Genomic DNA, 16,432 nt, shown 5'->3' on the forward strand with positions numbered 1-16,432 from the left:
ATAGGTTCAAAAAGTGTTTTTTCATGATTTTTCCTCCTTTAGTGCTGTTTTCAAGTTTGTCAACGTTGTACATGTAAAGAAAAATTAAATATTATTAAGTGTATATTAATTTAAAGTATAAAAACATCCTTAAAAATATCCTTGAAACCTTTAGAAAATCCTATTTTTAAGGATTATACATATATATAGGGCTCACTGGTGTGAACATGCCTGTTTGGGATCGTCCACAGTTCTATGATTCCACCCAAATTTTAACCCTTTCAATGGATTCATTTTCATATTCATTCATGCATTTTATATCATTCATCCGTAATCTGGCAGTACATTTATCTTTTGTTAACGATGTTTCATTCCAGATCTTTTTGTGTTTTATTTATAGTTAAATGTTTCGTATTTTTAACAGAAACAACATCAACATTAAATGATAGACCTGGAGTTCGAACATTATTAACAACGAGAGGGCTTGATTTTGGTAAGACAATTAAACCACAAAACCATGTCTACAATTATATAATTTCAATAGCACTGTTTTATTTTATTGTTAAAGAAGGAGAATTATTCCGATCAAAGACTTAAAGTTGTAGGGATAGTTTGGTGGCTGTACGTAGTAGTTAGTCGAGTTAAAAATGAATTTATTGAAAGGATTATTAGTATAATCCTTAGACATTCCGCTCTGGGACAACTCACTTCTTGTAAACATGCTGATGTCAACATATGCACAAACTTACGTAAAACTTTATATAATAACCTCTAATAGTGAATTCCACAAAATATTTGACTTGAATAGTTTAACATATTCTTTCAGTGGAAGATATGTAGAAACTGTGCTATTGCAGTTAGGAATAAGGGTTGTTTTGATTTGCTGTTCATGTTGTGAGTTGTTGTGTGACATGTTCTGACTTGTTGTGCATCTTGTGACTTGTGGGACATGTTCTAGCTTGTTGTGCATCTTGTGTCTTGTTGTGTGACATGTTCTGACTTGTTGTGCATCTTGTGACTTGTTGTGGGACATGTTCTGACTTGTTGTGCATCTTGTGTCTTGTTGTGTGACATGTTCTGACTTGTTGTGCATCTTGTGACTTGTTGTGGGATATGTTCTGACTTGTTGTGCATCTTGTGTCTTGTTGTGTGACATGTTCTGACTTGTTGTGCATCTTGTGTCTTGTTGTGTGACATGTTCTGACTTGTTGTGCATGTTGTGTCTTGTTGTGTGACATGTTCTGACTTGTTGTGCATATTGTATCTTGTTGTGTGACATGTTCTGACTTGTTGTGCATCTTGTGACTTGTTGAGTGACGTGTTCTGACTTGTTGTGCATGTTGTGTCTTGCTGTGTGACATGTTCTGACTTGTTGTGCATGTTGTGTCTTGTTGTGTGACATGTTCTAGCTTGTTGTGCATCTTGTGTCTTGTTGTGTGACATGTTCTGACTTGTTGTGCATATTGTGTCTTGTTGTGTGACATGTTCTGACTTGTTGTGCATGTTGTGTCTTGTTGTGTGACATGTTCTGACTTGTTGTGCATGTTGTGTCTTGTTGTGTGACATGTTCTGACTTGTTGTGCATCTTGTGTCTTGTTGTGACATGTTCTGACTTGTTGTGCATGTTGTGTCTTGTTGTGTGACATATTCTGACAAGTTTATTGAAGATTTATTTTAATAATAACAAAAAATGTGATTGATGATTTCAGTTAGAAAAATTGCTGTTCCTGTTATCTTGAAGAGGCTTGAGAACTTGTCTTTACCAGAAATATCTGGAGAGGCAAACCTTATTCTTGGTGATCTAAGTTATAACTTAAAGAAGTAAGTTGCTTCTCTTTAATTTTGGAATGTGACTTGCATGCTTTCATACAACATAGTTCTTGTTCGTTACAATTTCTGGGTGATCTTTTACCCTAGCATAACTTTGTCTGAAGTCAAGATACCAAAGTCACGAGTATTAGTTTATAAAGATAGAGGAGTATTTTTAGAAGGAAAAGAAATACAACTAAAAGTACTTTTGTTATGGAGTTATAAGGTTATCGAGTGGTGAGTTTTTAACCATTTTAAAACATCTATGAAATAAGTGTAAGTGATGAAATTTTTGGTCGGATGATTGGTCTATAAAATATCATTTTATAGGCCTTTTGTTAATGATCATGGCTCTGCTACTGTTTTAACTAAAGATTTATCTATTAATGTTGTTATTGGTTCAAGTAAGTATATTGGTTAAAGACTGTTGATTTAAACTTACAGGAATAGTTTTGCTCATTGCAACTTAGTTTTTTATTTTTGTTCACTCTTTTTTTTGTATGATCAAATTTGTTACATAACTGTGTTATACAAATGGTAAAGTTACTCAAGCGCAACACTATTTCATAGATTTTTTGAGAAAACGACCGATTCGTAATTAATATCTTTAATTTCTTCATTGTATAGATAGCAGGAGTGAGCTAGAATCATCTCTAAGTGCTAAAGATTGTCATGTTAATATTGGAAATCTTGACATAGTTTTTCACGGCGGAGCAAGGTCTGTTCGCTCATAATTTTGCGGTAACGAATGTGACATGACTTCTTTACTTCATGACCATTTAAACTTGTATTTTAGAAGTAAAAATTTAGACAGTCTAAATTTATGTGTATGCAAGTAGCTATCATGGTTTGTCTTCGTCCTTTTTTCAGCGTTTTGTACAACTTTTTCTTTTCGTTTATCAAATATTCTCTAAAGGAACACATATCAAAAATGGTGAGTTTATGAAGCTTCGTTGTTCATTTCATACAAATGGAAACTATACGCATGATTGTATGATAATGGAAGAGTTGGTTTTCAATTTATAATATATCTTAGCTATTTTACTGGCAGATGGCTGTTTTCTTTAGGTATATAGAATTCAATTGTGAAATAGTCAGAATCATTTTTATAAAATACCAATCACCTTGTAAAAACGTCATTTCCAGCACAGAACAAAGAGAAATAAACTTTTTTTACTGATACAGCAACTATGGTCGTTGTCGTTCTTACGTATTTTTGCAACATTTGTTTTTTTCACAGATATGTCCCAATGTGGTTAGGACAATCAACGAACAAATAAATAATCGACTGCGAACAATTCCAGGTGTTTTTAACAATATAGTAAAACATATGACGATTCCTTCCAACCCATGAGAAACATACTTTACATTAAAAAAATGATAAATGTCTTTGAGATTTGAGTTTCAGTTTCGCGAAACAACGATAAAGATACTTTTAACTTGATAAAGTTATAGCAAACGAGAGAACGTATATTGTTTCACCAACAAACTCGGCGGTATAGCCATATTTCTATAATATATGATACAGAAATGCAACTAAAATTATCATACAATAAAAAATATAATAATTAGAAATGTCATTTAATCGTCTAAGTTGCTTCGTAATTACAAATATACAATATTCAATCCAGATTTTTTCCTTGGATGAAGAAGAATAAAAACTTCTGTTAATGCATTAATTTTAAAAATTATAGCGAATAAAATTTTGTTGTAAAACATTGGATGACGTTACGATAATATATGCATGTATGATTTTAAATCTTAAATAATATTGAGTTCACATTTGCAGTGAATTCATAACATAAAATATTACTTGGATCGCTCTGAAAGTTGTTTAACAAAAGTACGTATTTAAGAGGTAAATCTTTACGTTGAATTAAACGAGAACTTAACTATTGTACACATCGTCTTTTATTATTTCATAAATTTGTGTTTATGTTGAGCTCGCAAAACTCACGTGTGTGTTTAACTCGTGATCATTGGCAATGTGGAGTTGTTCGTACATTATTGATTGTTCTTTAACGTCCACATTATGGTTTTATTAATCTAACTCAATCTTTTCATGTTCTATATGATTATGCATATATTCATGGTTTGGTTTATATTTTTAAGATGAAACGAATATAGGAAACATAACTTTGAAAATCAACTACAATTTAACTCGTCCTCTGCGTTTTCTTTCCAATGCAGTTGAATTTCAATTTAAGGTACTTTGAAGTTTTAAGAATAATTAAGCTATGAAAGACGCGGAAATCTTGTTTTATGATAAATCACAAATTTGGTGCATGGCGACTTTTACAAAAAGTTCCAATTTCATGCTCAAATGTCAACTTCGCGGAAGTGATTCCTTTGTTGTTGTTTTTTAGGGTGAATTTATTAACAAAAATTATCCCAAAAGATCACCATATGAACCCACGGATCTTCCTGACATTAAAAATAAAGTTTCTAAAATGTTGTATACGTGGATCACAGCTTACACAATCAATACATTGTTTTTTGCTCTACACCAAACTCCATCCAAGCGCTTAATGTTCTACAATCATGACGTAAGGAAATCTCTGGTTTTCAATATCTGCTTGATCATTTAAATGTCTAACGAGTTTGAAAAGTTTTGATCTTGTTATAGATACCTGAGGGTATTCCTGTAAGACTGAATACGAACAACTTTATGTTAACTGTACCACAGGTATAATTTATGATTCAATGTAAAAACTTTGCAAGCTATCTTCTCGATATTCATGAATATGAAACGTCAAACTTCGCTCATGACACTCCTGACTCGTAACAATAACTAAAAATATATTATTTTCAACAGTTGTTTATTCGTTATCGCAATAAAGAAATGGCCGTTAGTTATTTAACATCGTCACCGCGTAAGATATCTCTCAATGTTGGCAATGGCAATGTTAAAGTGTTTGGAAAGATGACATTTTATGTGATCGATAACAATAGGCTCATCAATTGCTTTACACTTGGATTGGTAAATATAGCATTAGCAAAGCTGCTGACCTAAATTTTGCTTTACACATGCTGTTAGCATACTCGATTAACTCGAATGTGGATTTACCTTTAATTCATATTTTCTTTTTGCAGGTTGACATTGCGAAAATTGACGATGTATTGATCTACTATGATGAAAAAGATAAACATTCTTACGTTGGTCTTAAGGTGTCTCGTGCAGGGTTGGTGAAAAAGTTGTTTTTTATGTTTATAACAGTGTTTTGCATACGTATAGTTAAAATTAACGATGTGTTATGTTATGTCTAGGACTAATGTTGTGTTAGATGAAAGTAACATCGGTAGCTTTAATGTATGTTTATACCTATAATTGTTTATGATTTTTGAATTGTTAAATTTAATTGTATTCTCAAGTGGAAACTTTTGCTCAATCTCTTTTCTGCCGAACATTTCTTTTGATATTTTATACGAGAACTTTTATTAAAGCAACGATTTGTCATAAATTATTCGTGATTTCATTATAACTAACAAATCTCAACTTTTCTTAGCTTTGTCAAATAATGTAGTTATTCTGTGCAGTAAATTACTTTTTTTCTTTCAAGGTGCTGCCCTTAAAAGTAACGATTAATATTTTGTCCGAAGTTCTTTATTATGCCTATATATCACGTGAGTAAATCCTACACATCATGTGAGTAAATCCTACACATCACGTGAGTAAATCCTACATATCACGTGAGTAAATCCTACATATCACGTGAGTAAATCCTACACATCACGTGAGTAAATCCTACACATCACGTGAGTAAATCCTACATCACGTGAGTAAATCTTACATATCACGTTAATGAAACCTAAATATCACATGAGTGAAGTGTTTAAAATGTGCAATTTGTGCTGTAAATGTTTTTTGACATTTGAATGACGAAGAATAACGCCGTTACACAGTTTAAGTCCAATATTTTGTTTATCTGTACATCAATTATTTCAACATGTTGTGATAAGTTACATTTACTACAAGTATAGATTTTGAATGCCTCATACAAAACAGTAACATAAAGTATCGTTATGAACGTAATTTCATTAGTGTGAATTCAAACATGATAGGTGAACATTTTCTTAAATATTTAATAACGATCATACAAGAAAATACATTTTCATCTAAATGAACACATCCCATTTATCATTGTTTTGACAACTAACGAAAGTATGTTGTATGTTTTAGGTAAAATGGAGAAAGGTTTTAGACTGCCGATTCCCAAAAACATCATGGTAAAAAATGGCTATTCAGCCATTGGAAAGGTCTGTAGTGCAATACGTTAATTTATGATTGCTCAGCATAAAATTCATTTTATTTTTTATCATAAATTATTGCAGGATCATATTCAGGTTGAAAGTGACTTCGATATTATTTGTCATCGTAAACCATGTTCAGTAACAAACATCAGGAATGAAACAATGTAGAAGCTGTAAAAACATGTTTAATTTCTCTTGAATGTTTTGATTTTATACGATCAAAGTAAATAATGATCAATGTGATGATTGTATATGACATATTTAATTATTTAGCCTAAATTAGAACTTACGCTGTTTCGTGTGCGCTCTGTACGAGGTCATGCCACATTAGGTACCAGAGGCAACAACGAAATGCAAATTAAATATAGTTTTTAATTAGGATGTTTATGAACTATTTTAAGGTATAAATATAACTTGTTTACAAACTAGATTTTCGCAAGTGTCAATAATGTCCACCAGTCTTGTTTCTTACCTCGTCTGTCTTTTTGACTAGAAGTACATGAAAGTTTTTGGAAGTTTAGGCATATTGGTTTTTGAAAATCACAACAATTTTCCTTTCCAGCTTCTTATAATTCATGCATCGTTAACATTTGCGTCACGTTTCTGTTGTAGCTCGAGAAAATCAAGTATTGTATCCATTTTCTTTTCAAGGGATATTAATTTCTTGTTCATGTGATGAATTGTCGTTTCAATTTTGTTCAATTTGTGTTTTTCGTCATTTTCGTGTGGCGTTTCGTAAAATTCGCATTCAGATGAATGATTCATACTTAAACCTATGGACTCAGATTCGTTATCGTCATGTTTGAAGATGTCTGTAATTTTTTGATTACCATGTCTACCGTCATCCTCATAGTTAGGGCTACTGTGCTCAATATTTGACGTCCCTTCTCTACAACTTCTAAAAGGTTTTTCCTCCAAATTTCCCATTCTTTTACTGTCATTTAAATCACCATTCGACCGTGTTTCCACATGCAATACCTGCGTTTCCTTGATGTTTTCTATAATATTCGCAAATCTCCATAATTTTTGGACGTCATCACTTGAACTGCTACTTGTGTTAAGAATGCATAAAGGCAAGGAAACGAATGTCTCACTCAAACTGTTTTTGTTGTTCTTTTGCAAAATATTCCCCAAGTCTTGATTGCATTCTCGTTTTGGTTTATGTCGGCCAAGCCATGTTTTAAAGACATGCACATTGCGATGTTCTAAACAAGTTTCTTCAACTTCCAAGGCATCCCACGAGTTCAGAATCTAAACAAAACAACATGCATAGTTTCTTTATTGTATTGTTCATCATACATTGGCTACGAACATGTTTCAAGTGACATGTACCTGACTTGTAAGAACTGTTTCTTTTATGATCGTGTTCATTTTCATCTTAAGGTTTCTACTAAATTCTGGAAAGGTTTTCATGACTTCTTTAAGATCGTTAACGTCAAGACTGTGAATGTCAACACAACATAAACATCGCAACATAACCGCTGACTTGTGAGTTTCCATGTTAAAAACTGCGTTTAGGTTTCCAAAAGCATCTCCTTCACCTAAAATGTGCGTTCATTAATATCGTTATTCTCTTTGCAAGAGCTGTGTTGTAAACATCTTTCTCCATTAGAAACTAATATTTTGACATATCGAGGAATTTAGTTAATAATCAAGTCAGCATGTTTTTTAAAATGGCATAATTCACCCAACTGTATAATCATTTCAAACAATTACCGAGGGGAAAAACGATATTAGCTAACTAGAAAAAGCTTACGAAGAAATCATTTGTAAACAAGAAAAATGTTTCACTGCAGTAAAAAAGGTTTTCTCACACCTAACGATCATCGATGAACTTTTGTTTTAATAGGGTTTATAAGTCATAAATGACAAACTCACCAAGCGTTCCAACCACAACACCATTACGACACACGTCCAATCTTCCTCGATTGATAAAATAAATAGAATTAACAACAGCAGCTTGACGTATGATGATGTTATTTGGAAGATGATGCATTCTTATCATACGCGTTGCCAAAGTCCATAAAAAACCTTCCTCGGCGTTTTCAAACAATGGACAATTTTTTATCACATTAAAGTGAAGATAACTGCTAATTTCCTCTTGAAGATTCTTTGGAAACTGTTTCATGACCTGTTGTTTAGAGAAAATTGAGTTGTCTTTTTTTTAAATGTTTTCAACTATATATTACCTCTTATCAGACAAACAACAACGGTAAATCACAATTTAAAATTTTTGATCTGAATTGAATTTTCTGAATTTAATTCCTTAGCAAACCTTCATAGTTGATATGCCTTTTGTTTGTGTCCACATGTGTCTAGTATAGTCCTTTATTTTAAGCGCCAAGGGACCTTTAATTTTGTGAAATCCAAGAAAATATTTTACAGATTGCATTCTCTCTCTGAACTTGAATGTTCCGGAGTAATGACCATAAATAATCGCCGAAACATTTCCAAACACAGCTGCAAACAGTAACGCTAAAACCAAGATATTTAATTTCAGGTACAAAACAAGAAAAAAACCAACTGTTTTCTTCTAAGACAATTAGAGTAAAATCCAAAATATTATCTCCTTACCTCCAATTAACATGCTGATAATCGTAAAAAGTTTTTCATAGTCTGTGTTAGCTGAAACATTGCCAAAACCTACACTTGTTAAACATGTCAACGTGAAGTACAATGACGTAAGATAACGGGCTCGTAAAGAAGGTCCGTAGTAGCCAGCGGTCGTGTTGATCGGTTCTTCTGTCTCAATTGACAACTGTGTAAGCCATGAACGAGGGACTGAAGTTTTATTTTCCCTATAGCCTATAACATACCATATACAAGCAAGCCAATGAGCAACTAGTGTGAATACAAACACCATCAAAAATAACAACGAGACACTTTTCTCGTAATTCTGGTCCAGTTTTCGCGCTGCATGGAACAGACGTAACAAACGAACGGTTTTAAGGAGACTTATCGCTGTCGGGCTCTAAAATGAAATATAAAGAAATTATCAATGAATCTTGTTAATGTGTACATGAATGTGATTTCACCGTTATATATAGTCTACTTTGTCCTGTTGGCGAAGTAAATAATAAAATAGCAATTCAAAATAATGTATTTCATCATTTTCATGTATCTTCACAACAGAAGCATTAAAACAATGATCGACAGTATACATGGAGTGGTGTACGAGTAAATACGACGTTCAAAAACAAAAATATCATGAAATATATCGCACCTTTAAAGGGGAATAGCAATGAGGTCCCATGGTATTGCAGCAACAAGATCAACAATAAAGTATGTCTGTAAATATCGTAATGCTATCCTCTTAGGATCTGTCACCAAAGTATCCTTTTTACTTATGAAGGTAGTGCGGAAGTTCACAATGATGTCACAAAAAAAGAACAAGTCGACACAAAGGTCAATGAAAAATAACGACTTAGGATTATTGAAGACTGTTTTCTCTATAAAGGTAAAAGAACAAACACTTATTTAAAACACTTCTTTTAAAATTAGTCCTAATTAGTGAGATTCATTCTTACTTTAATTTATGCTATTTATTCTATCCTACCATATCCTTCAGATTCAAGTATATTCGATTTTTCAATGATAAACAAGCTTAAGTCTTACTCGGAAGATAACTTTTCCAAAAAAAGTTCAAAACTTTCTCGCTTTTTTCATTTACTCTCTGTCTTTAAATTTAATTAACATCAACTGCAAATTTCCTAAATTCCTAGAAATCGTGTCGTGTTCGTACATAACTATAACTCACTACAAAGACAAAATTTACGTATGTAAAAAACTTTCTCCATAAATGTCAAGAAGACCAAAATAACCAGAAACTCTTCATCTACAATTCAAACATCTTCAAACTGGACAGCTGCGTGAGAGCAGGATTGTGTGTGTAAACAAATATTTTATCGCATATTTTCACTCTGTATTTTATAGATAATTTTACACAAAGTTTGTAAAAACACACTCAAAGCGATATCGACCAGTACGATAAAACATACAGCAATGCAAAATTACGATATACAATATTTCACAAATCCTGATCTACAAATTCGTTAAACAACAACGTAAACTAGGCAACATACTTGATAGTTTGTCATGATCCCGTGTAAGAAAGGCAACAACAAACGGTACTTCAATCGCTGTATAAAGAACAAGCAAAACAACAAACAAATCCCAAACAATTTTAAAAGTTCCATAGTGAAAAATGACACCTTTCATATCTTTTTTGTCGCCTGAACGATATTTTTCACCAGCGCAACGACGAATTTCTTTGTTATGACACTCTTTATGCCCAGGTGGAATCTAACAACGAACACACAAAGCTACTAAACATTTTTGTGGGTCTACTTTGTTTTCAAAATTCTCTCATTGACGCTTTCATTAACACAACATGCAGTCGTACCACAAGATGGGATGCAGCCATACCATACGCAGTTAATGTATATATCAACAAGCGGTATAGCAGCTCATATTACTTGCAACTTGTCAAATATGTTTAAATGAGATCAAATTAGTCAGGCGGATAGGTCTAATTTCTACCTAGAAATCCTAGATTCTAAAAACAGTTAGTTCATAGTTAACTAATTTCTATGGATGGTAAAAACTAAAATTTTGTTATGACGTATACGATATGCGCATACTAGAAAATTTAACCTAAGCATTATTAATAATTAACTTGTGCACAGCTTGAGAAAGTTTAGATAAGAAACGTAATTAGGTTGGGTCTTCATTATTTTAAAAATAACTAAGACAAATTTCTTCCCTTAAATATTCAAATATGATTATAATTGGTAGTTGTCGTGTGTCATACAATATCAAAAAGACTAATTTATTGACTTGACTTTATTTGCAATTATCCTTATTTATAGTCATAGACATTTTGCTTTGTTACAAACCTCGTGAAATAAACGTCACAAGATTGAAGAGTCAGATCATTTAAGGTGTGTTCCTAATGTGTTACCCAACAAACGAATTTCTTCATTTATAAGACAGATGATAGTAAACGTAGTGACCATAACGACCATTTGAAGGATTTTAGTTAATGCACAAAGACAGTCGGACTCGGCTGTCAGTAAGATGTAGATTAGTTCTTGTTTCTATGTCAACTCTCCAAAAACGAAGCAGGTGGCTACAACGGGTTAACAAAAACATGAATTTGTCATGCTTCGTGCTAAATTTCTTTTTTACCGAGTTCACGACCCATAATCATTGAAATGAAATAATCTTGGAAATGTATTTTTCAATATTTAGGTATACAAATTGAGCCAGTTCAGTCTTTTTCTAACATTTTTTAAATAATGCTGCTTTTGGAACAAATATCAAACGCAAAATTTGTTTTGCGCAATAAAACACCATCGTTATTTAGTAAGTCGCATGTATATAGCTCGTGACCAATAGGCAAGTGTAGTTTAGATTATAATAGTTCTTCCTAACGTCACTAACGTAATGAATGACGAATGTCACGTGTTAGCTGCAAATATTTCATTTATGACGTAATGATGTGAAGACAAATACGCATTGGCCAGCGATAGAACATTTCAAGGATTGTAAGTGGCCTTTATCTTTTATTTGTTGTTACATTTGTCTGTGGAATCAAAGACAAGTATTTTGAAATTTATTTTGTCCCATTTTACGAAGAGCTTGAGTCAATCGTGAGAAATTATCCACACGAATGTTGGTCTTTTATTTATTTATGTCGATCTCTTCTAAAATTCTTCCAATCAAAGTATTCTTGAAGCAAAGCCGGTTACAACGAATGCTTACCAACTAAATTTAGCTTTAGAAATAATGTTAATTATTTATTTCATATTTTCAGGCGTTTTCATTTTTCTTAAAAATTGAAAGAGTGAAAAACTGCTTTCGCCAATTTCCTATTGTTAAATTAAACACTTTTTAACGCTATTTATAATGAGATCTAAAATTATAAAATGGCACGCCAACTGCATGCTGTTTGAGTTTAAATGAATTTGCAGGTTATATAATAAAATGGTGCGGCGGTCTATCCTTGATATGCTCACGCAATGAATTATTACTAGATTACTTGTTACAAATTATCGATCAACGACATTTGTTGCCGTAAATGAAAGAATCTGGTCGTTCATGAAAAGAATTTTTAAATTTAATTTGTTGCATGTACTCCCTGCTATTGTAGAACGTCTCTTTTTCTTTCGTTAATATTGTAATAATAAACAAAACGTACAAAATAGATTTCAACTTGTTTGTGCTGTTATTTAATCTTTTTAAGTTCAGGTAAATTTCATACCGCATAATATGTTTGACATCGTTGTGAATTAAATGCTATTGAAGAGCTTAACTGAGTTTTTACAGTGTGTTTTATGTATGAAGAATGGTTTTCTTTTGTTATATTCTACGAAACGCCGCAATCATGATAGAAAGTCCATAAGGATAATCGCCACAAGCAGTTTTCGTGCATGAGTGAAAGCAATAGAAAAGACATCTGATAGACCGTTGTTTTTGGTTTATAAAGGTTATTAATACATGAAAACTTGTCGCCATTTTCAAATTTTGTCAAGCAGAAGGCAAATAGCGATTTGGAAATCTTACACCCTTCGGGAAATGAGTATGTTTATCAGGTTGAGGTAGATATTAATATGACCAATACTTATTACATCAATATATTTCAAATTGGCCTTTGAGATAAGCATTACCTTGTCGCTTTTATGCATTTTACACATGCAGGTCTAGTCCAAACTTTCGGCACTTTTTCGGCTGACTTGATTAATGATGAGACAATCTTGTGTTTTACGCTGCATTAATGATTATAGAACAGACTACTCCTTTTATTGCAAGTACCATGAAACCATTGCAAAAACGTAAAAAGTTTGTAAAAAGCGCCTTTATAAAACACACAAATCATTGTTTTATTGTTTTGCTTTGCTGGGGTTGAATGAATAATTATTTTATTGTAAAAATAATTTATTCACGTAACGAAGGCATAATGTTAAGAAGCTAGGAGTTTATTGAGTGAAATCAAGAAGATATGACCTTGTAAAACTTTTGATTTACCAGAATTAAAGAATGCATTAACAGCATTTTCATGGGAGACTAATAAAATTATATAGATATTAGTGATATGTAGAGATAAAAAAAGAAGTTCTGAGTTAAGAGAAAATTTTTATCATCTGCTGCATTTATCTGTAAACGCAGTGTATTTCAAAAAATTTACATTTGTGTTTTGCACTTTACTGAAACTTAGATAACCTATGTAGTACAGTAACGTTATCCATTGGAAAGCAAATATCTTCAAACTTGTGAAAAAGGTGTTATATTTTTCTTTACGACAAAGAAATTTCGTAATCTTTGGAACCATATTTTATTTCAGTGATTTTTCAGTTCGAATCATATACTTTTTGCTTTTTAAAAGGTTTTATAAAAGTTTAAATATTCCATAACTTTGTACAACTTACAGTCAGTATAGTTACATACGCTCGAATTCTCGAAATAATCTTTTTTAAATTAGCTTACTGATTCTCAAATCATGAGAAAAGTTTCATCGCTAGAACAAGAGTGGGAGCAAGCTGTAAAAGCATTGCGTCCAGTTTCCACGATCAAAACAGAGCTTTCGAACATTCGCCTATCGGCGCCCGTTATTTTGTAATTAAATTCATTTTACTTCATTTTTATTTAAAAAATGACTAAAAATTTACTTTTATATAAACTAGTTTTGAAATTTCACAATATTATACAAAGATCATCCCAAAAATCGCCCTGCGAATATATTTTGCCTCAAAAATATCCTGAAGATATTGAAGATAATGATGAAGTCTGAATATTTAGCAAAAACTAAACCTTGAGGGCTGGCTGTGCAATGCTCATTTTGCTAATAGAGGCTGCATTTGTTTGATATTAGCATCACTGTAAAACAGCTTATTCAACTTAGCGGTCCGTGCACAAACAAAATACTCATGTAATCCATTTGTGTTGAATCCAGAGGTTTGACCATAAAAATAAATAGATATTATGGTCAAATACATCCCATCATCCAATCCAAGGCTCACGAATACTTCATGTAGACATTAGTGACACACATTATCATAATTATATACCGAATAAAAGTATAACCACTTCTCACTTGTGTAGTTTAACGATTGTTTCAATTTTTAGTTCTTTTGAACCATTTTTAGGTTTTTTTCATTGGTACATATGGGTTTAATGTCTAGATTTCATGAAATTGTGTAATCTCCAGCTTTTAACGAGAAAATGGCAAGTGATTGTAATGGGTTAAAACCGGCGTTTGATTTTGAATTTGACAAATTTCGAAACTTGGTTGAAAATAACGAAGGATGGACAAAGCAGTACAAGAAAAATAAAGTTGAAGTGTTTACTAAGTCTGAGGTTGGAACAGCTATTAAAATGGTGAAGGTACCCGTAAAGACCTTATTACGATTATAAAAAAGAACAATGTTTTTACATCCTAATTATATGTTATCAAAAATGAAACCGTTTCTAAAACAGTTCGAGATTTCTCAATCATTTCAAAACACCATGTATTCATTCCCATGAATGAGTGCTGTGTTGAGCTTTTTAGCGAAAAAAGTTGTTAATTTTGACAGGCAATCCTCAATGTTATAATGTGTATACGTACTCCACCTTGAAAATTGATTTAATTTACTTGTTGAATCTGTTGATGAAAATGTTCTTTTTGATATATAGTGATTGGTTTACAGCTGAAAATAAACTGACAGCTGCAAATGAACTGACAGTAACAATTAAAATGACAGTATCAAATAAACTGACAGTAACCAATAAAATGACAGTAGCAAATTAACTGACAATATCAAATAAACTGACAGTAGCAAATAACTGACAGTAACAAATAAACTGACTGTAACCAATAAAATGACAGTAGCAATTAAAATGGCTGTAGCAAATAAACTGACAGTAATAAAATAAAATGACATTAGCAAATAAAACGGCAGAAGCAAATTAACTGACAATATCAAATAAAATGACAGTAGCAAATTAACTGAAATGGCAAATAAACTGACAGTAGCAAATAACTGACAGTAACAAATAAACTGACTGTAACAAATCAACTGACAGTAGCAAATAAACTGACAGTAGCAATATGAGCAGTTAACTGTATATAGCATTGTAGAAATACGAAAGTTTGCAATGATTTTCATAAGTATGATGACCATTTGAATTAATAGTATATAAATTATGTTTTTAAAAACTTTAGATTGAAACCCATTTTGATGATATTTCTTTGGATGTATTGTATGATACCTTACATGATGGTGATTATAGAAAAAATTGGGATTCCATGATGATTGAGGAATATGGTTTATGTCAGATTGATCCAAATAGTGATGTGGGTTATTATGCTGGTAAGATTGTGTTCTACTCAAAATAAAGAAACATAGCTTTTTGCTATTGTAGACATGTGACCAAATTTTATTATTGTCATATTTTATATTATCTTATAGCAAAGTGTCCAAAACCATTAAGAAATCGTGATTTTGTATTTCAAAGATATTGGACTAAAACTCAAAATAGTTTCATTATATGCAATCACTCAGTTCAACATAAGGTTTGTCTTAGTTACATATATGAAATTATATTTGTTGGTATGATTTGTAGAGGATTAATTTATCTTTAAGAATGCACCCATAAGGAAGGAGTATATTAGAGGAACATCTTTGATGTCAGGATATATGGCAAAAACTAATGGAATCTGTGGTAGTCATTTTATATATATAACACAAGTTGACCCAAAAGGTATTTATGAATTTATGTTTAAGATTTTAAAGGAAAAATTATTTAATCAATTTGTTAATTTTACTGTTGAATATTTTGTCAGGCTCAATACCAAAGTGGATGGTCAATAAAGTTGCTACTAAAACTGCACCAAAGGTATAAAAATTTCATAGTTATACATTGTTTTCAACCTTTTATTAAATGTATAATTATCTTTCTAGGTAATGGCTCGTTTTGCTTCAGCAGCTAAAAACTACACAAATTGGAAAATTCAAAATAATCCTGATTACAAACCTTGGCTTAAGTATGAACAGAATAATTTGCCTTTAGCAAAACTAGCTGACTTTAAATCATCCCCAATGTTGGACTCAGATCTTTCTCGGAAGTTAGATTTTGAAGCTCATGCTTTATCTGTGCCTAATGGTGATACTTCTGATTAAAAATATGGACACCATTTAATTGGATTATATATCTTTTGTGAGACTAATTTAGAGTAAACATGCACAATCACAATCAACTGCAAAAAGACTATAATTTGTATTTAATAGTAAAAATCAGTTACTCTACCAACACTGCAGAGCAATTGTAGCCATTATGACTATGAAACGCAATCCATATTGTCGAAATTAAAAATTATTTCAATTACTTGTTTCCATAAATTGATACGAAATAA

General features: G+C 31.8%; 3 protein-coding genes across 6 annotated transcripts; 2 read left to right on the forward strand and 1 right to left on the reverse strand.

Annotated features, from left to right (window-relative positions):
• The first annotated feature begins 246 nt into the window (after positions 1-246).
• LOC124447124 (bactericidal permeability-increasing protein-like) lies at positions 247-6,290 on the forward strand. The gene is made up of 16 exons (XM_046998021.1): positions 247-472; positions 1,689-1,800; positions 1,897-2,025; positions 2,119-2,192; positions 2,416-2,506; positions 2,659-2,722; positions 3,029-3,092; positions 3,901-3,995; positions 4,155-4,334; positions 4,415-4,474; positions 4,604-4,768; positions 4,882-4,970; positions 5,056-5,098; positions 5,349-5,412; positions 5,969-6,045; positions 6,121-6,290. Exons 1-16 carry the CDS (start codon positions 343-345, stop codon positions 6,205-6,207), a joined length of 1,524 nt encoding a protein of 507 aa, XP_046853977.1. The 5' UTR covers positions 247-342; the 3' UTR covers positions 6,208-6,290.
• LOC124447122 (potassium voltage-gated channel subfamily H member 6-like) lies at positions 6,205-12,893 on the reverse strand. 4 transcript variants are annotated; one of them, XM_046998019.1, is made up of 9 exons: positions 12,708-12,893; positions 10,935-11,167; positions 10,122-10,341; positions 9,263-9,488; positions 8,614-9,010; positions 8,315-8,514; positions 7,918-8,170; positions 7,372-7,580; positions 6,205-7,290 (listed from the first exon to the last, which is right to left on the reverse strand). In XM_046998019.1, the coding sequence occupies exons 4-9, from the start codon at positions 9,290-9,292 to the stop codon at positions 6,613-6,615; spliced, it is 1,767 nt and encodes a 588-aa protein (XP_046853975.1). In that variant the 5' UTR covers positions 9,293-9,488; positions 10,122-10,341; positions 10,935-11,167; positions 12,708-12,893; the 3' UTR covers positions 6,205-6,612. The 4 variants fall into 4 exon arrangements, with proteins under 4 accessions (XP_046853975.1, XP_046853973.1, XP_046853976.1 ...); XM_046998017.1 differs by lacking the exon at positions 12,708-12,893 and having other exon boundaries at positions 10,935-11,174; XM_046998020.1 differs by lacking the exons at positions 10,935-11,167; positions 12,708-12,893 and adding an exon at positions 10,442-10,645.
• A 1,194-nt stretch (positions 12,894-14,087) lies between these two features.
• Positions 14,088-16,404, forward strand: LOC124446017 (START domain-containing protein 10-like). Its single transcript, XM_046996807.1, has 6 exons — positions 14,088-14,421; positions 15,242-15,389; positions 15,489-15,592; positions 15,663-15,780; positions 15,863-15,915; positions 15,981-16,404. Exons 1-6 carry the CDS (start codon positions 14,260-14,262, stop codon positions 16,197-16,199), a joined length of 804 nt encoding a protein of 267 aa, XP_046852763.1. The 5' UTR covers positions 14,088-14,259; the 3' UTR covers positions 16,200-16,404.
• The last annotated feature ends 28 nt before the right edge of the window (positions 16,405-16,432 follow it).

This window comes from Xenia sp. Carnegie-2017, unplaced genomic scaffold, assembly GCF_021976095.1.
Source record: "Xenia sp. Carnegie-2017 unplaced genomic scaffold, XeniaSp_v1 HiC_scaffold_22, whole genome shotgun sequence".
In the NCBI taxonomy this organism is placed as follows: Eukaryota; Metazoa; Cnidaria; class Anthozoa; order Malacalcyonacea; family Xeniidae; genus Xenia; species Xenia sp. Carnegie-2017.